At 32.6% G+C, this 21,227-nt stretch overlaps 1 protein-coding gene across 1 annotated transcript in view; it reads right to left on the minus strand.

Annotated features, from left to right (window-relative positions):
• Dora (Dorado) overlaps positions 1-21,227 on the minus strand; it is a 53,599-nt gene that overhangs the window by 17,651 nt on the left and 14,721 nt on the right. Inside the window, exons 2-20 of the mRNA XM_014434286.3 lie at positions 19,583-19,843; positions 17,720-17,892; positions 17,454-17,627; positions 17,226-17,362; positions 14,671-14,866; positions 12,932-13,165; positions 12,585-12,824; positions 9,249-9,406; positions 8,839-8,966; positions 8,061-8,336; positions 7,313-7,545; positions 7,021-7,191; positions 6,759-6,945; positions 6,492-6,648; positions 6,165-6,403; positions 4,009-4,147; positions 3,447-3,739; positions 1,964-2,175; positions 605-733 (exon numbers count right to left, since the gene is read on the minus strand). Coding sequence (XP_014289772.1) covers positions 605-733; positions 1,964-2,175; positions 3,447-3,739; positions 4,009-4,147; positions 6,165-6,403; positions 6,492-6,648; positions 6,759-6,945; positions 7,021-7,191; positions 7,313-7,545; positions 8,061-8,336; positions 8,839-8,966; positions 9,249-9,406; positions 12,585-12,824; positions 12,932-13,165; positions 14,671-14,866; positions 17,226-17,362; positions 17,454-17,627; positions 17,720-17,892; positions 19,583-19,843 — 3,737 coding nt within the window. The remainder of the gene's footprint in view (positions 1-604; positions 734-1,963; positions 2,176-3,446; positions 3,740-4,008; positions 4,148-6,164; positions 6,404-6,491; positions 6,649-6,758; positions 6,946-7,020; positions 7,192-7,312; positions 7,546-8,060; positions 8,337-8,838; positions 8,967-9,248; positions 9,407-12,584; positions 12,825-12,931; positions 13,166-14,670; positions 14,867-17,225; positions 17,363-17,453; positions 17,628-17,719; positions 17,893-19,582; positions 19,844-21,227) is intronic.

Genomic DNA, 21,227 nt, shown 5'->3' on the forward strand with positions numbered 1-21,227 from the left:
AAGTTAGTCATACTTATTTGTGTTTCATTGACCGCACCCCCAACCATCTTCTCCTCATTTATCATCCACGGTCAACTATCTCTCATAATTATATAATTATTATTTTTATTTATTCTTTCTCGACCTTAATTTATTCTCAACTTACTTCCTTAATTTTATCTTTTTTTTTTCACATATCTACTTTTTTATTGTTATGTTTTATATGTCTAAATAATCAAATTCTAAGGACTAACTCTACATGTACTATACAACAGAAAAAAATGAAATGTTTGTAAAAAAAATGATTTTTCAGTACACATCATTTAATTAACGTAATATGGAATAGAGCTAAGACAAGGTTCACCTAAGAAGGAAGATTAACCCTCTCCTCTCCTTGTCCATTAACAGGAGGATATAAAGATGGATAAAAATTTAATAAGGTACCATACATATTAAAAAGTAAATAAAACTAAATTGAAAGGCTTAATAATTCATAATTATATAAATCAAGCATGTCAAAATTAACTTATGAAATTTTAAGTTACTACTTCAAATTTAAAATTATATTTTAATTCTATAATTCTTAGGGATTTAAAATTATATTGATAAATAAAACATTCCTTACCCTCATATAAAGTTCAAACCAATACTTGGCAACTTGAAAAAGAACATCTGGATAAACACCTCCTCCTTTCGCTGCACCTTCAACTGTAAGACACGAGTGTTCCAGCATTCGATCAGATTGCTCTTTGCACTATAAAATAAACAAAAGAAATTAAATAAAAAATATATCAAATAAACATAGAAAAAAAAAAAAAAGCAAAAGTATAAATTTCAATATTAATAATATAATAATGTGAACCCCTACTACCATAGTGTTGAAGCAACATTAAATTAAAAATGTTATAATTTTTATTAGTTTAGTGAATTTGTGAAATCAATTTATTTTGGCTATAAGACATTTGTTTACAAAACGTGATTGTTAACAATGACAGCATTGTTTTGCAGCTTTAGTTTTCCCTGCAGCTTTCCAGGATCTATTGTCAGAACATCGTAGACTTTTGGCCAAGCCACTTCACTCACACAGGGGTCCCTATTCTGCATGCTTCTAGAACTCTCAGCTGTCATCTGGTGAGATTAGATATAAACATTTACGCACATTTGCTCAAGGCACATTCATCGACAGTTTTCTTAATGCATAAAATTAATTTGTTTTACAATTCTTTCATTTTGTTTATATACATATTCATTATACATTCTTTTTTTATTATGTATACAATTTATTTGTTAAATATAGACTTCAAACATTTTTATGTAATTAATCTTTCCAACCCAAAAATAATTTTCCCAGCGCATATTCTACCTGGCAAAAGGCAAGTCTTTCACTGAGGTTCTCAGTTTAGGTAACACATAATCATGGATTCAGTATTTTGGAAGGAAGAACTGTTTTTAGAATATTTATAAGGTTATACAAGGATATGATTTTTTTCAAGATAACCCTCAATCGCCAGATTTTTCCCAGTTATGGGTAGCCATTTTATGAGGTTGATTAGACCCCACAGGGCTGACTCACAGCTACAGTGCAACAGAAAATAATTCTCTACCACATGCCCAGGATTCGAACCCGGGTCCCTTGGAGTTAGTAGCGTTGTGCTTCACCACTGTGCCACAGCGCTCCCTATAAATCTCTATTACTATTTATTAATTAAGTTATAAAAAAAAAATTATATTAAAGCAATAAAAATAGATATGCAAGTTCATATATTTCACTTTTCAGCCAAAAATATAAAGCTTAGACTAGTCATGTTGGTTTGTCAAAATAGTAATCTGCAATCATACATCGGTCACTATGGTGGTAACATGTTGGTCATTATAGTATGGGTATTCATGATCTTTAGTTTAACATGTTAAAGTGTGTATATGTATAATTTATAATGTTACATGTATGAAATTAAATAAATACAAAAGAAATTTCAAAATTTACCTGCAAAATAGCTCTTTGTATTTCATTTTGATTGAGAGCATGTGCATGAGGTAGACATGATAGTGCTAGCTCTGCCGCCGCACGGGTCATGTTCCTGTCGCACCCTCGAGAAGCACGATCGGCAATACTGGCTGCTTCTGGAGGAGTTAAGTGACCCTCCCAAGTATCCTGGAGAAACGATATGGCAGGCGCGCCAATTTCCATCGCTTGACCTGAATAATTACAAATATATTATTTTTATTTTAAACAATTTAAGGTATTTTTAAGAACCACTTGGGTTTTTTTTTTTAAGTAGAACTATAAATATTTGGCATGTCCACTCACAAAACTTTTCTTACCATTTCGGCTGCTGAGACAAATACAATAATTTGGGGCAATTATGATGTTATTTTTATTAACTTGGTATTTTAGTTTATATTATTTGAGAATTTAACTATCCTTCTCATGAGCATCTAGAATGGTCATCCATCAATAAACTAAAAGTGAACAGGTTTCCATGGGCAACAACAAACTACTTTTAAAACTTCAATATGCCATATCTCAAATGAGAATAATCTCAGTAATCCGAACTTTGGTACTCCGTACACTCCAGTAATCCTAACTGGTGTAAAAAAAAAAGAATAAAAAAAAAAAAGTTTCTTTCTTTGAGCAATCTAAGCAGGTAATAACATTTTTATTTTCAAATAAAAGTGCATATATGTTAAGGACATTTTTAACTTCCTGATCTATTGGCAAGTTATTGTAATTCCTGTGAAAATCGAAAGTAGACATTTTTACACAGTTCCTATATCGGGTAATCTAATTCCTATGAAAGTGAACATAATATGTATGTATATATATTTGACCATAAAAATTTATATATAAGAAGATGGTCAGGGTTGCGGTTCAAAGTAATCAAAGAAGAACATAACAATTATCAATAAACTATTTATATCGTAAATCATAGCAAATAAAGCAGAGCGATTGTACTACAATCGATTATTTTTGGATCAACAAGGTACCAGGATCTTGAAGATAGAAGAGAGGAAATGGGCACTCTTGATTTTGCTGGCTTGGGGAGATGTCAGTTCGGCTAGAAGCGGGAAGGACTGGAAGCCATTGTTTGGAGTTTTGGATATAGCATCTTAGACAAGAAGATATCAACTATCATCAATCATTAGAGGAAGATGTGTAACTGGTTAGTTTTGTTTCTAATTGGAATTTATTGTATTTGTAAAATAGCTATTAATTAAGTTTAAGTATTATTAGTAGTAAAGTGTCGTCTGTTTCTGATTGCCTGGAAACCCACCCTGAGGAAAGAGTATATTATAAAATTTAAATCAAATTCTATTATATTTGAACCCAAGCTATCTTTTATATTTTAAATTAGTTAAAACTATTAAAATTCTTTTTATTTCATTTTAAATAATTTTTAATTATTACAATATATATAAAACAGTATTGCTAAAATGCTAAGTAAATAAATTAAAAACATTTCCCTTACCAGTAATCCAAGAGACGTGAGATGAATATGTGCGACTCAACCAATTAGGTGAAACACAGTTGTGTAAACCGAGAGCATAGAGGCCAAGCTGGAAAGCGCACATGTGTAAAGCTCTCTGCGGTCCATGATGGTTCTGGCTTGTGAGAGCTTGAGTGAACAAAGACGTAGAACTATTCCCTCCAGCCTTTATCAAAACGGTTTTAGCCAATTCAAACATGAAATGAGCACCGGCTTCGGAAGGCTGATTGGGTATAGATGGGTAGGCACGTTTCCCTTTGAACCTGGAATAACCTCTAGGTGTAAAAATAACTATATAAATTAATCTATTCCCAATATAACAATAAATAATAAAAAAGTAGAAGAAATTTAAAAATTAAATTATATACAAACAGAAAATTTGTTCCTTTGTTATTTAAATAAAATAATTAATAAAAATTACTATTTTTTAATATAATTAAAAACAAAATTGTTAAATAGCAATGCTATATCAATCTTGCTAAGCATAAATTTTAATTATGAAATGAAAAAAAGAAACATACTGAATGAATTCCTTTGAACAAACCTTGATTCCTTGACTCGAGTAGAGGTCTGAATGGAAGATGTTGCGGTTTGTGGTCCATGTGAAATGTTGAGAGGTTTTGTAGGAAGGCAAGCCTCTAGTTCCGCACTACTTGAGCAAGGAGTCGATCTCATAGACATTCCTAAAATAAGAAACAAAATAATTTAGAAGAGAAATTATGAAATATTAGTAAAGCGATATACATGAAATATACATTCCATCAGGAAATAAATTGTGTTAATAAGGTAAATCAATCCATGTGGAAAGAACTAAAAAAAAAAAAAAAGACATCTGAAAGTAGAGATAAACTGATCTTTATAGAAATGTTGGGAAGATTTAGAAACATTAGAAATTAACACAGAAATATCTCGAAGAGTTCCGAATCTTTCGTCTAGAATCATCTATAAGGGAACATTGCTGGACAATGTGAGGTACAAAGAGGAAGGAGTTGGTTACCATTCAGAGACTAGCTATGTTGAGATTCACAAGGCGGTGCAAGTAGTGGCCTGAGAGAAGACGTGATCAAGTATGACATGAAGAGGTAGTTCCAGAGGAATTAAGGTAAAGGCATCAAGAAGATAGAAGAGAATATTGGGGATTACTTACTTGAGGAGAGAAATAGATAGTGAATAGCCAGTGAAAGACTTGGCATTAAGGAAATTTTTCCTTCCCACATTCTTAGTCCAAACAGGTGGTGAGGTGGGTTCAACCATAGAGGTCCACACAGGACATGGAAGATTCTGTAGCGAGACTGTAGAAGCACAGGAAGAACATTAATTCCAGGTACCCCAGCTGTTGAGTTTCCAATAAAACTGAACATGTTGCTATTTCCTATACTTCCATGGATAGGTAACAAGTCAGGCTAACCAGAAAGGCGGGGATATAAGCACCTTCCGGGAACTCCATAAATAAACTTCCGTTGTGGAAGTGAATTAAACCTTCTTCACAGAGAAAGAGAGAGGTGGAGGGCCCAATGCATTTTACACTTGATAGACACACACTAACAGAGGCAGCAGTAGAAGAGAAGGAAATGGTGCGCAGCCACTGTTCTGGGCTGCATTAAAGTATTCACCCATTTATTGTTCCCCCAAATCTAGTAAATAAATAAATGACAAAGTTCTATTGGTTGTAGCAGCACACGCAAATCCTATGCGTAAGATCTCACCTCATGCGTAACACCTATTATGTTATACATGGTCAGGTAGAGGAAAAAAGAAAAACTTAAGAATATTGTAGGTACAGGCATAGTTAAGAGCCACACTCAGATAATAGGGTGAGTCATAAGTAACTTCCGTTTTTAAATCAGACATTTATTTTGCTCTTATTAAATAACAAAATGATATCAATTTATTATGTATTCACCATTATTATCTATAACATTCTCCCATCTTCCTGGCACTTTATCAATTCTTTCCTAGTAAAATGTGGTTGGTTTGGACTGGAAGAAGTTTTTCGGCAGCCTGCATGACTTGCTCTTCAGAACTGAAGGTTTTTCCATTCAACACGTTTTGTAAGGAACAAAAAAGGTAGTAGTCGGTCAGGACAAGATCCGGAGAGTACGGTGGATCTGGCAAAACAGACCATGCAAGCTCAAGAAGTCACCCTTGCTGTATGTGGACGTACATTGTCATGAAAAAGAATTACGTTTTTGTAATTGACGAGTGTAGGACACTTTTCATGGAGTTTCTCTTGCACTGTTTGCAACTACTGAACGTATCTATCCGCAGTAATCGTTAAATTTGACTTCAAGAAAGACCTCCCAACCTCGGTTCGTCTTTTAGGGTCATATCTCCAGAACGAAATTTCATAAACCAATTTCTAACTGCTAGATCAGTTATTATTCCTTCACTATACACACTACATATTTTTTCAGCTGTCGCCTAAGCATTTGTTTAGATTCCCAAAGCATTACATGATGAATATATACTTTTTGACCCTCCATTTAAGAGGTTAAAAAAAAAAGTTCACATATATCTCACAAAACAGTTTACTAAAGACTGACTGAAGCCTCATCTACATAGTGAAAACAAAAAATTGTAATGGTAACTCATATCGGATATATATGAACAATAGATTCTACTTAACTGCATTGAAAGTTACTTATGGCTCGATTTCATAGTTTTTACCAAATTCAAGCAAAGCAATGTTCAAAATCTAACCTAAATTAGGATCAACTGGAAGAGGTGGTGTTTCCAGTGGTGGATGCTCGACTTCACTATTCCAGTCATTCATGGCAGACAACATACTCTTTACTGGAGGGTGAGTAGTGTAGTAAATGCTGGACAAAGGTGTCTTAGTAAGTTGATGAACTTCACGGTCGAGAAGTTTTTCCATTATATGAGCTATTTTCACAGGCTGGTCTTTGTAGTGTACAAGCAGTGTCACAGCTAGATCTCCCCTAGAAGGAAACAATATCAAAATAAACTAAAGGAGAAAGAGAATTTTAAAAAAATATGTTTATTTTGTTTCATTTAGAGAAATTTTACCTTTGCCTTCTAGTTCCTTCGCACAACAAAGGATGATCAGCTTCAGACACATTTGCTTTGAGACCAAGAGCAGCAGTTGCAGCTTCAAAACCCAGTATCTCATCTGACGGAAGCCGAAGCTGCTGCGAGATTAATTGACATCTTGATTCTCTTCCTACTTCAAAACAATAGTAAGTTAGTGCTATTAATAAATATTAAAGAAATGCAAAAATTTAAACATGCATATGGTAACACAACTAATTTAGATAATAATATAAGATAGGAAACCTGGCATGGTGAGAGCATCCAATATAAAACTTGCAAGTGTAATAGGCAAAAGAGCTTCCCCACGCGAGCGCAAAATCCCATCTCTCAATAATTCTGCTCTTTCTCGAATCATATTCAACTCGTATTCGCCAAGAGGGATTCTCTTTAGCAAAGTAACAAGTTCTGATTCCTGATGGAACAGCTTTACCTATAATAATAAAAGAAAACATTAAAATAATATTCTCACTAGTCGATGACTTCTTCAATTGCAAATTCTTCTTACCTCGAGAGGTTTTGTAGTGGCTGGAGGTCTAGGCATTTCAAGCCCGAAGAGACCAACTCTAAATGCAAGATGATAATGCTCGGGATTTTCAGCAAGAACTGTGCACAAGAATGCACATTTTGCAAGTGTATCGGATGCCAAGATACTCAACTGATGAGAAGCCGGATTGATCTGAAAATGATAATGCCCGATCTAAATAGATTCGATCAGTAAAAAAAAAAAACACAGTATAAGTGCGTTATATAGAACTGAACACAGCATAAGTGCATTATTTAATAAAAATTTGACTTACTTTTTTCCTTTTTCCCTTTGTTTGAATTGGTGGCAAGTCAACCATTAGATTTGGAGGATTGTCGAGCAGATCTTCAGCCAATCTAACACCGAGAATACAAGCTTCTTTATTATGACCGTGAGCGTGTAATCCTTCGGCCCGTGCGAACAGCACATCCCAAGGATCTTTAGGCCCACTTACACCATTCAAAATTAGTTTCTGCCTTTCATCTTCTTTTTTATCAATCCCTTTACCTGTAACAAGTAAATTATATATTTGTAAATAAAATCAGTAACAACATTTATCAATAATTTAACAAATGAGACATTGAGAACCTGATTGGTCCAACAGCACCAGGTGTGGATTTGAGATGAGATTTAAAAGATTTTCATATAATTTTTGTCAAACAACTTAAGACTAGTTTTTGAAGTGAATCCCTTATATTTCACTAAGTAGAAACATACCAGTTGGTAGTGACAGAATAATCAAACCACTTGATCCACTCTTGCAATGCCAACTTGCATACTGAACTATCTCTTAAACTTACTATATTTCCTAAATGGTTTAGACATTAATGGGGTTCTTTGTATAACCAAAAGATGGCAAGACATACAATGTTCTTAAAAAATCTATGTAATAGATTTATGGAATAAATTTAACCAAACTCAAAATTTAATATAGCATCAGAAAAAAAAATGAAATAGTATTACTCATCAAATATTTTCCCAACATAATTAATAATCGTCAACAAAAATGAATACATATTTACCTGGAGGAGTTTTTTCTAGAGACTTAGGATCATAATAGTAAACAAAGTATTCGTCGCTGGATTGTTGAGAATCGCTGTTTGATGAAAGGGAATCATCTTTAGAAAGTCTTCTAGGGTCAGGTTGCGGTGGTTCCTGTTTGCTAGCTTCTGATTCATCTCCGCTTGGGGATTCAGAAGCGGGTGGGTGAAGATTATCTCTTCTTTCAGAACAAGATGAAGAAGATGATTCGCTTCCAGTAAGACCCTCCAAATCTAGTGGATCAAGGGGATGGTTGGCTATAGATAAAAAAGAAACACATAAATACAAAGAAATAGACAACAATAACTATAAATGTGGAGGTCATAGAAGTATAAAATAAATTTCAATCTGGGGAAGATCCCTTCAGAATAAAATAAAAGAAAATAATCAATTGATTTGTAAGCATCCTCTATACATATACACCAACATATAAAAATATGTCTTCTGCATACATCCATATATTGTTTTTCACTATATGTAAGGTGTTTCACACTTAACACCTGGAAAACTTGTTTAGTCCAATATAATTTTAGTATCTGTAAAGCTTAACAATATTTAAAAAATCTATTTCTGGGGGAGTTTATAAACTCCTAATCCAATAATTGTAATAAAAAAAATTACTTAAATTATGGAAATGTTTAGGTCTCCTGAAAATTTTTCAAATTTAGAACAATCCCCATTTGATTTCCCATGCCTCAAATATAAACTTGGTTTAAGAAGAATAAATTGCATAAAAAATGTAGAGAACACTAAAATTACCTCTCTCGTGAATATCTTCTTCCTGATTATTTTGGTCCTGATCGTTCTCACAAAATCCCTCGCTTGAGACTGATGATCGATTACCAGAGACCGAACTGCTAATTCCCATAGAGAGTCCAATTTGAGATCTGAGAGAAAACATAATTTTGATAATGTGTGCACAATAAATATCGATGATAGGCATTGAAAACCTCATAACTCTTTTAGAATAATCTGGGAGTTAGGTGGTTTTCATTTCTTAACATCTAAATATTAGAGACAAATAAAAGTAATCTCATCGCAATTACTTTCCTTAAAAATATTTAATATTATAAATATAGAGATATTAATTCCTTGGGTACATTATATGATTGATATAAACTTAAATTTTATATAAAAATTTGATACTCTCAAAATGAAGAAAATCATACCCTGAAACGCTTAAATGGTACATGGGAATGTGCAGATCCATTTCTAGTTCGTCCAACAGCTGCTGTTTTTCGATATTAGTCCTTCTTTGCCTTGCGTAATAATTGCAATAATTATGATGGAGACCACGCTGATTGAGAACTGCCTGCGATGAGCTTATCTAAAGTCATATATATCAATTTTAATTTTGAAATATTTTTTTTTTTTAATTATTTATTTATTGTAATTTACAACTGTACAAAATAATAAAATAGGTAAATATGTAGTATGTTTCATATACACTTGAAAATCTTGGGAAGGAACCACCCATTGTACCACCAATTAATTTAAACTAGAAGGTCCCGTGGGCATCTTCTTTTCAGACGCCACGGAGGATTATCAGGGTTTGTTAAGGATGAAAGATTAAGAATTAATGGGTTAGGATGGTTAAGGAGTTTGGAATGAAAAGACGCATATCGCATATTTGGGCCAAATTGGCAACGAATGGGATGTTAAGGTCTTTGTGAATGAGTTTATTTGTAACGTAATAAGGAGCATCAAGGATTTTGGATTGTAAGGATTGGATGCAGGAGGAATTTGATGGTTTGATAGAGACCAAGAGCTCAATTCCATATGTCCAAATTGGTCTGATTATCGTAGTGTATACTTATTTTTTGTAGTGAAAGGGAAGTTTAGAGCGTTTGTCAAGTAAGTATTGTAGCAATCGGAATCTACAAGCAGTTTCTTATCGTTTCAGTCTTGTGTGTGGATTCGAAGTAAGTCTCTTGTCAAGATGGAGTCCTAAGTATCGAATCTGTTCAACAGGTGTTAGTGGTGTATCTAGAAAGGTTACTGTAGGACAGGAGGGCAGAGGTTTACGACGGAGAGTAAAGGTGATCTGGTGGGATTTTTCAGGATTTATTTTGATTCTCCAATTTTGAAATATAAACACACACATACATTTACATATATATATTAAACAAAAATTTTCCATAAGTAAACAATTAAAATTGTTAAATTAAATATACTAAAAAAAAATAAATAAATAAGATTACAAAAATAGTTATCCAGATATTATTTTAAGATTTAAACATAAACCCATTGAGTATCTCCAATAGTAGTAAATAGTGATGGGCTAAACAGTTAAATTTCAGTAACAAGTTACGGTGCCTGATAACGCCTGAAAAAATGTTCTAGTAATAGATGATTTTAGTAGCCTCTGAATACACTATCCGTAACACCACTTACTTGCTTAATATTTATGACGCTCGAAATTATTTAGATCGTGTTCTCAATTAAATTAAATTTAGTATTATAGAAAATTAATTTAAATAAAAAATAAATGAGGAGCTTATTTTCAAACGGCACACATCCATAAAATAAGAAAACATTTTTAAATTAATGCCGATGAACTGAATCGAATCCTATTCTCTTGGAGACTCAAGTAAAGTGTTTGTACGAAAAGGGAATAAAATCCATTTCCTACAATTTTGTCAGATATATTTAATTCCAATGGGAATATATCCAGAATAAATCAATCAAATTTATCGAAAATAAATATATTCTCTTTTTAAATTGCAATTTTTTCTTAGTATCTCCTAGATGGCACCACGTCATCAAGCTACCATATTGATCATGCACCTTTCCTCTTTGACTCTCCTATTATCAGATAAGCTCCTCTGTATAGGTAATAGGTAGTCTGTCTCGATTACTGAGATTGCTCTACTTATTATTAGTAAATTTTTTAAAGGTAAGATGAGCCTGGGACTAACTCTGGGATTTTGTGGATGTGGTGGGCTGGGAAGGATTCCCTACTATTATTTCTGGTGTTGTGGCTCCTGAATATTTAAGTTTTCCTGAGGCCTTATTGCTTTTTCATTCACTATTGGGCCAGAAATAGGAACTCCTTCAGGATGCTTTTGCATGAACCATTGATAGACAGCTTCATCAATATCTTTTAATGTAGAGTTCTTCAGTTTTCAAAGGACACAATATTTGGGCCAACAATGATACAAAATCGGAAATGACTTTTTCCTTCTACAAAATTTCACGAACAGTTTGGTCACTAGAAAATTTTTTATCACTTTCACTTAATCCTACTCAATCTGCTGTCTCTTTCTCAGCATTGCAAAATCTGCAAAGGGGTGACTCTGTTAGCTTGAACATATGTTTATTTAATCTACAGTGACCTGTATAGTTCCCTGTAATTGTTCCCAAGAGAACTGTAATTGTCCAGCCGAAGCAGTTCATCGCTTCGGCTCCTACAGGGTTCATCTAGGAACAGCTTAGCTTGTCGCAGTCTTTTTTAAAGCCAGTGAGGCTTGGCTCTCACTGCTCAGCCTTATGCAACACAGGCTCAGGATCCTCTACAAATTTCTTTAAACTTTTAGCTCTAACAAGCTCACTGAAATGTTATGGTGCTAATCGCAACATTGTCGTAATACTATCGGCACACAATAGGCCGTATTAGCCGCGGTGCTTCTGTGCCAGATTAAAAAAAAAATTCTACTCTGTCTATAATGATTAATTCAAGCGTTAAAACGACACTTTTTCTTTTATCCGACATTTCATTAGTTCATAAGTAAATAGAGACTAAAGAAAAACTGAATAAATAATTTTGTTTTGCAGACAAACAGGTCAATAGGGGTTTCATTGAAAGACTTGAATGAAAACATTGCCATCCCTAGAATATGAATTGGACTAGTAGATACAGGAAACATCTCATCATAAGATACCAGCCTTGTTGTGTTTTTCCAATCATTATTTTCAAGAAAAATATATAATTAACAATTGAAGCACGGAAATGGAAAAGGTTGTAAGTGCCAAAAGAATAGTTTAGAGAAAAACGAAAAAAACAAGTAGCTAATTACATATTAAATCACGTTATTTTGGTGTTACAATCTCCTCTTGTGAGATTGTTACATGTCGTATGGCCACTACTTTTGTTCTAAAATTATGAAAAAATTACAGTTCTACGAACAAAACCGTTTAAGATAGGAACTTCCAGCAGATACCATTCAACTGGCGGAGGTTTCTTTATCATTATCTCAAAATCTCATTTTTCGTACTTCTGGCACTTACAGCCTTTTCCATTTCCATACCTCAATTATGTAATTGTTAAAAATAATCTAAGGTATTCATTTTTTAAAATAAATATTATACATATAAAATAAATGATGTAAAAATTAATAAACACCATACAAAAAAAAAAATTAGCCCCTCGAAACCTCGTTAATTGAGCCCTGCCCTGGATGATGGGGATCCTACTGTACCATCTAAATTACTTTGAATTACTTCTGGGAAGTAGATAAAATTCCAGAAACCTAAAAATAATTAAAATAATAAGTTATATCACTCACGGGATTTACTGGAGTATCAGCTTTCGGGTCGGCGTTCTTGAAGCAAGTGATGGGTTGGGCTAGCCATGACGCACCGCCCTGGTAGGTGACGCCAGGAATCTGGTAGTCTTCCCAGTCTAATTGACATGCAGATATGGCAGGTTTGAAACCGCTGAATACTTCTATACTCGATGCCAAATTCTTAGTGATTCGTTCTGTTTGGTAGGCAGTATTCGCGTGGAGAGGACGACTTTTTTCCACCTATAAATTGAGGATTCATCAAGTTGTATCTTGAAGATATTTAACCAGTTAAATGAATATAAACAAATGGCAGATGAAAAACTAGCAGAAAATAAAACTTCATCTACCTTATCGACGATCTTGAGATGCCATTCATTAAACTGATTACTAAATAGTGACCTCTCCTGTGGTGAAAGAGCTGGATTTAGTGCAGCCAGTCTCCACAATATGACAACTTCATCACAGAGGGAGGCACAAGCGTGCTGGGTTCCATGGGAATTGCTGTTCACATTGCTATGCTTTCCTCCGCTGCTAACACCGACATGAAGAGCTACCTTCGTATTGAACCACCAAACCATAATCTGAAACATAATTGGCTCATATAAATAATGTTCACCATTTTTATTGTACAACATATTAAAGATATTCAGCCAGTATAGCCTGACTTACAAATATTTATGATTTTATGCTTAAATTTTATTTACTAAATACATTGAAAAATATAAACACAAAGAGGTGGGGGTTAGCAAAGAACACAAATAAACAAAATATTTATTCGTGCCAACTTTTCATGAGGGCTATAAAACAATAAGAAATAACCATCATTGAGAGAAACATAAAATTAAAAATCATAATAATAAACTAACAAATTTGGAAATATACATAACAATGAATTGAAAATAAAAAATAGTTGCTTATTAATCATGGAATTAGACAGTAGCAGATTGATAACAATAAAAGATGAAATATAATATCTTATATAGGTAAGAAGATATATATAATATAAGATATATAAGTAGTGTATAAATAACTGAAAAATATTTTGAATCAACATATTGAACAATATGGAAGAAAAACAAAATATATGATACAATGAGCAAGTAACAGTTATTCATATATAATTTACTATCTACCAACCTATTCTCTATCAATAGTGGGGGAAGGGTCAAGTTTTTCATTTTGTGGGACGGCCACTTAATGAAAAAAGTCAACGCCCCAGGCAGGATTTGAACTGGTGCCGCCCGCAGATCTAGGCCTACCCATCTGAGCTACGGATGGCCCTTATCCATTCTTTAAACCAGCTGTTATTCTTGCTGTTGTGGCCACCATATGGTCCACAAATCCATTATTGGAACATATGACTTTTATTAAGTCAAAAAACAAAACAACTACTTTATGTTGTTTTTTATACTGAAAAATAGACAGATGACATCTAACCATCTCAGTGTGCACACACATATCGTTTCCTTTGTCTACTCACTACGCACTCGTAGTAGCCAGCATGCTGGCCATCTCCGTCATCTACATTATTTTAGCCACGGCAGGCGTACTACTTCGACTCATCCTCCAGAGGACAAGGCGACCAGACGTACGTCAATCTACTTCACGAGATCATCCACTCAGGACAACAACCACAACCGGGGCTCCATCAATCACCGGTAAAATAAGACTTTTTTTCTCTGTTGGTCAATTCATTTAATTTTCTAATAGTTTTAAGCTTTTTTTTTTCCTAGTTTGTATATTTTTATATATTTTGTGTTCCTTTTATTATGTTCACTTATTTAAAAATAACAAAATTCGGCTATTCTTTTCTTTTCACGGTTGGGCTAGTAAAGGTTCCTTTTGAACCCCTACCTGCCGTAACACTTGCTTTATATAATCTCTAAGATGTTTTACCATGAGATAAACAATTAGAGGTTGGTAAATCCCTAAAGCTACTAACCTGTCTTAGCCATATAGGGACAGCTTAGATTTGTAGCAACATAGGAAGCCTTAATATGTTCTGCTCGACTAGATAACAAATTCATACAGAAAAAAATTTTTGAAGACTATATTTAAATTCTCACACATGAGTATGTCTATTTACCTGTTCACAAGCCATGCATTCTTCAGTTATAATCTGTAGAAGAGGCAGAGCATTCCTGTCACTCCTCTTGTACATTTCTCTGACAATGGAAAGTAAATTCCACATCCCTTCAGGCTCTCTCCCCCTGAGGGGCCTGAGGAGACTCGTCCATTCTGCTGCTGCTGGTGGAGCAGTCGTACTGAGATAGTTAACATCGCTGTAAATAAAAATAAGAACAATAATTAAGTGTTTAAAAATAAAAGAAATAAAGTAACTAAAGGTTTGTAAATCTCATTTTTGGGGAGACACTAGGGGTATTTATAATCTTTAGTTTAACATGTTAAAGTGTGTTAAATGGAGAAATATTTCCTTCTTTTACCATGTTAAAATGATATATCATATAACATGGTTAAGAGTCTGATACCAGGTCTATTAAATGGAGAATGTCATGCAACAGACCACCTGAGCTCGTCACCATTTTGTCAGTTGTCATGTTAGGTTACTTGCTCATAACCTTTCAGAACCTTTCTGTTTTGATTGTTAGTATTGTTTTAGGAACACATAAAACTTATTTACAACTAATAAAGCAATAGATGACAATAATAATAATAACGTAATAAGAGTTGTCAATCTTGATTCTCTTCCTTACAAGTTAGAAGATCAACAGGACAATAACCAAAATTTTACACAGCTTCCACTTTTCACTCACTTTAGACATATTGTAATAAATTACTTTAATCAAAAATTAGAAATAAACAATAACATTTAGTTTTAGAAGGAAAGGTTACAAAACAAGTTGCTCAGAAAATCCACTAGGAGTTCTTATGCATTTAACATTTAACATGACTTTAAATAGAGCTGCTCACAATCCTATACTTATAATATTTAACATGGTAAAACATTTTAAATTTAACACATCATGAATATACCCCTACTGAGGGTTTTTGGTGACCACACACTTCTCACTTCACTTCAATTTTACAGCTTGACAAGCTAACAGAGAACCTTTTGGACGAAGCTTAGAAAAGCAGGATAACCTCAAGGAAGGAAATCATTTCCCCACTACATAACGGCAGTCTTGAAAAAGCCACTGTCTTGAATTTTTGTTTCAACGTTTTGGTAATTTTTACATCCTTTCAACCCAATATTTTATGTTTTTAAGGAAACTGTCTTATATCACTCATTTAATAATTATAATCCCCTGAATCTTTTTTTTTTTTTTTTAAACCACTATTTTGTCTATTTATTTGCCGCACAAAAATACAAGCACCATTATTGTTTTGGCATGACACTATTTTAACATAAACATATGCTATGCTTATCTATTTAGTGAAGTGTTATTTGAATTTATTTTCTTTATTTTTTTTTCTTTAGGTTTCTTTGTTATTGAAGCAATTATCTATTATGAATTATAATCCTTAAAGTTCTTGTGCAGTACCTAAATGAAAAAAATACTGCTATGAAGCTCCACAAAAGTTGTTTTTACAAGTGCTAAAAAGATGTCAAATCTAGAAACATTTGATTAAGTGATTAAGGCTGACTTGCCAGGGATCGAAAATTATAATTGAATCTAAATAACAGATATATTTTTGTGATTATCCTTTCAAAGTAAGTATAATGCTAATAATAAAGATCATTAGAGGTTATATTTATTCCAAAAGATGTCTTGAAATAACTAAAAACATAATAATTTTGCCTTCCAGTATGAAAATGATAAGTTTAAAAAATATATATATAACAGATGTTTTAACAAACTCTGCAGAATAGAAATCTATAATATGGGATGAGCTAGATAACAACTTGTACAAGCTCATGAAAATTTGTTTAACGATTCAATTGATTTTTCTGAATACAAATTTGACAGACAGGCAGACCTGGAACCAAAGTTGTTCCTTAATGTCTAAAATGTAAAATTCGGTTGAAAATTTTCAAAATCAATTAAACTTTCAAAATATATGATTATTAAAATCATAATATTTCTACACAACAGGGTTGTAAGTTAATTATGAAGTATAGCTTATAGAGGAGGTATAAGTAGTTGTTGTTGTTGATTGTTGCTTAAAGGCGTAAAACCCTCTGGTCATCAACGCCTATGGCATGATAAAAGTAAAAAAAAAAAAAATAAATAAATAAAAAATATAAAAAAAAAAATAATAAAAAAAAAAATTAAATAAAATAAGTAAAAAACATTAAAAAATCAAAATCAAAGAGGAGTTATAATTTATAAAGAAGGTGATGTGCTTTTAAAAATTCAAACACTCGTGTAATTTTAGCTTCCTCATCTGCGAGAGCTTTGGATAAATTTGGGGTCAGTCCTATCCTATTTATTGTTGACAAATAGTGAGTACACTCTTCAAAAATACATCTAATCGTAAGAATGGACTGACAATATTTGCACGTTGGAGGAGGCAGTTTTCTGATCAGGTGAGAGTGCGTGAGGAGAGTATGACCTATTCTCAAGTGGACCAGGTATAAGTAGTTTATCATGCCTTTTCTCCTCAAACTAGCACATGCACACCTATATGCGTCACTTTTTTAACTTTTTAAGCTATACAAGGATATCATAGAATGTATACCTGAAAACTATAGGTGCTGGAACACAAAATTTTATAAGTATTTTTTTGATGTTGTCGTGAAGTGTTTTCTCATCCAAATACCATGACGTCTGTTCATTGACTGAGGCCCCAGCTGTTGGATCTGGAGCACCACAAACCTGTAAAATGTATTGACAAATATGTTAGCATATATAAAATTATTTATAGAAAAATCTCAAAAAATAATTTTTAATGCTTCTGAATACTTACGGAATTGATAGCTGACGGCTGTGAAGACAGAAGTTCATCAAGAATTCTTTGTGCAGTTGGCAAAATCTGTTGTGGAAGTTCGCTTATAAGATATTGTGCAAATTTCTGAAGTTGATCCCGATGGAGCCTCGAAAGTGATTCACTAACCGGTGCTCGGAGGCAAACTTGTGTGGGCTATAATAATAATATTGAAAAAAATATATATGTATATTTATATAGGATAAAAATAAAGTAAAAATATCATCAAAAGTAAATAGGCCACTCACTAGATGTATCCTATGAAGACAAACGGCAACGATGTGTGAACACCAATAAGCACTAGAATCACAAGTGCAATTGCAAGAAGTTATTCTGCGCCTGTCGAATGCAACAGCAACATTATACTGTCCCCGTTGAGTATATGATGCCGGTAAGAGAACAGTAGCACTTAAGTGAAATCCTAAACAAATGATAAAGCCATTTTTAAAAATAATTTTATTATATTCAAAATCAGTCATTTTACAGAAAAAATCAAGTTATGTACCAGATTATAAAAAATTTAGAAAAGCTATAACCAATTACAGCTATGGATAAAACACATAATAATTTATTTTTACATTTAATGTCTAACAATGTTTCAACGGTGAAATATAATTTAAAAGTTTTTCATCCTGACTATACATACAACCGTTGTCTAGATTTCATTAACTGTTAAATATATATCTCCTAAAATTTAACTGTTTTTCCTAAATTTTTAGGATATTTAAGTTTAACTTAGGATTTTACGTAATTTCTAGAAGAGCCGAGTTTAAAAATTATAAAATAAGATTTGTATATGAAAAAGAGATATCGAAATAAAAATACTGTTTCGATATGTTTCAACTCAAACAGCCCTCATGAAGTTCTACAAAGTGGGGCAAAAAATTGACAAATAAATAGTTTTTAACTATTTTTTGTTTCCTTTTGACCGCACCCCTGACAATCTTCTTATTCTTTTAAAGAAATCTTCTTCATATTTAAAAAAAAAATGGCCAATCATTTATATATTTAATAGCTAAAAATTCTTTGAATAATGAAGAATTTGGTTTATCAATCCATATTTATCAAAAATAATGTGATAAAATGGATTGGTTTTAAATGTCCAACTGAGCTGGGAAATTTTTGTATTTCATGGGTAAGTGATTAAGTAGTCTATGTACTAATAGTTCAAATAAAACAAGAGTCAAAACAAAAATTCATTAACCACATACTCTTCTTAAGTGAGTGATTTAAGCTACATTTTCTTGTTTTCCCTCCCACCAAGTCCACTATCCTAAAATATACCAGAAGCTGTTGTAACTCATCACTGAGGAAGAAAAAAAAAAGTGTTATTTTCTTTTTACCAATGGTCTTCAATTATTTTAATTGAGAGAGTTCACCGTGAGAGGCCTCTGATTTGGATCTCACAGAACAATACCAAATAGAACAAGGTGCTTCTTAGAAGACCTAGGTATTAACATCGGGGAAAAAGCAATCTTGGTAATTATTGATTGAAAAAGGAAAAGGTAGAAAAAAAAAAATTGTTTTAGTAGTTTATATCTTTGATGTGCGATCATCAGGGCTTAAGTCGATAATATGAATTTTTCAGGAGAACAAAAACAAAGTTCAAAACATTTAAAAAAATCTAATTATTGATATTTTTGTAATCATTTTTATAAAACAATATAGTAGTAAGTCTATCAGAAGCATAAAGACCTTAAGACCAACCGGTAGCTCTGATTTGGTGCTATGATATGACATAATCTCCAAATGCTCAAAAAGTGACTTAAGCCCTTATGACTGCAAATCAAAGATATATGTCCAATGGATTAATATAAGATATGCTGTATATCGTAGCAAATCCAATGTATTTGGGCATCTTGGTCAAATAAATCATTTCTCATTAAATGACATATTTTAAAGGAAATATAAAAGAAACAATTTATGTTCTACATTCTGTCTCGGTCACATAAAGTTATTATTAATTTCACATTTATTTTAGAATCTAGTACAAGGAATAATAAAATCAAATAATAGCAATTTACGGGATAATTTAAAGATATAAACAGGAAGGAGTGATAATTCAAATTCATATATTGCCGATAATAAATTCAATCATTAAATCAACATACCAATTTGAAGAGGATCTTTGACAGCCCGAGATTTGAACAGATGCTCGCCTCGTTGAAATTCATCTGCACTGGAATTGGCAAGACAGGAGTAAAGGCGGATATCTTCCTCATTGTCTGGAAAACTCCAGAACGCTATTCTAAGTTGAAGCTGCTCTGGAACTGGCGGATAGACATGTTCAACAAGCTCGAATGGTATATGCGACGCAACGCACCGAGCTGCTAGTTCACAGAGCTGAGGAACCCTGGGTTGTGAGCCTGGATCTATAACAAAATTATAAAGAAAAAAATTTAATCTTAAACATATATAAAGAAAATTTTATTTTAATTAACACCTGTCAGGTACATAGACCAGAAAATCCTTCTCACTGTTTTCATCCTTTTTTATATTCTGTTGCAGTGTATTTTCTGGAAATTTTGGTAAGACAGATCATTTTGATATTTAAATGTTATCATTCGAAAATAATATCTACGATAAGAGCTGTTGATAAAATACAGGTGTACCAAGAAAGGAGTGTTTCGCAAACACTTTTCAGAGTAAGTAAGAACCGACAACAAAAGAGCGCAAATTATATGAAAATCCCCTTTTTCACTTTTTACTCAATTTTGTTTTATTGTTAATAAATAAACTATGCCAAAGAGATGGACTAATTTTCTAAAATGCCTAATGTTAGTTATTTTGGGTTTTTTCATTAAGATTAATAAATTATCTATAAAATTCTATCAAATGTTTCCTCGACAAATTTAAGAAGATTTATTTAGATAGACTTCTTAAGTTTTTCAATCTCTCTAAAGAAGTCCTCTGGTACTTGTATACCAGAAATATTTGGAAGAAAACATAACCCCTGGAAAAAAACGAAAACAGATCTACTAATAGAACCTTGCAAAATACAAATCATCATCAGAAGAGCTCTGTCGCTAAGCTTATATTCCTTCAACCCTTTTGGTTTGAAGAGAAGTTTGTTTTTATTTTTCAATTTCAGTCACTTCTTGGTGCTCAGTTTAAATAATTTTTATAACTCAAGTCTCCTCTTCCAGTTTTGAATAAAGTTTCAAAGGTAAGATAAGATCGTCACTATATTGATTGGGGTTTAGGGGTCGAGTGGCCCAGGAAGCCTTCCCTTCCATTATTTTTAGTGTTATGATGTCCTTCGAGATTGTGACAAGTTGTACAAGGATCAATACTACTCGCTATAAGTGCCAGTTTTAAAGGTAAGATAAATAAGGTTATCCTAGGGTGGAGAGGGTAGGTTTCATGACGTTTTCCAATTTTAGCCACTTTTTAATGTTACTAGATTTAACTAATTTTTTAAGTCAAGCCTCCATATACAATAGTTTTTGGTCAATCAATATATAAACACAAACATATTGAAATTTCAATATGTTATCATAATGTTAATACTTTTCCTAATTTAGCTACTTTTTCAAAGGTAGCTCAATTTAAATAAACTTATGATTTAGGTCTCCTAATGCTTTTGGTCATTCAATATACATAAACAAACCTATTCAAAAATTTAACATGTTGACATAATGCTAATATTTTTCAAATTTTAGCCATTTTTTCTATTTTGTTTGATTTAAGTCTCCACATATAATGTTTTTGGTCATTCAATACATATAAACAAACATTTTAAATAATTTAACATGT

This window comes from Halyomorpha halys, unplaced genomic scaffold (assembly GCF_000696795.3).
Source record: "Halyomorpha halys isolate HHAL.00 unplaced genomic scaffold, Hhal_1.1 Scaffold1341.1, whole genome shotgun sequence".
Classification (NCBI taxonomy): Eukaryota; Metazoa; Arthropoda; class Insecta; order Hemiptera; family Pentatomidae; genus Halyomorpha; species Halyomorpha halys.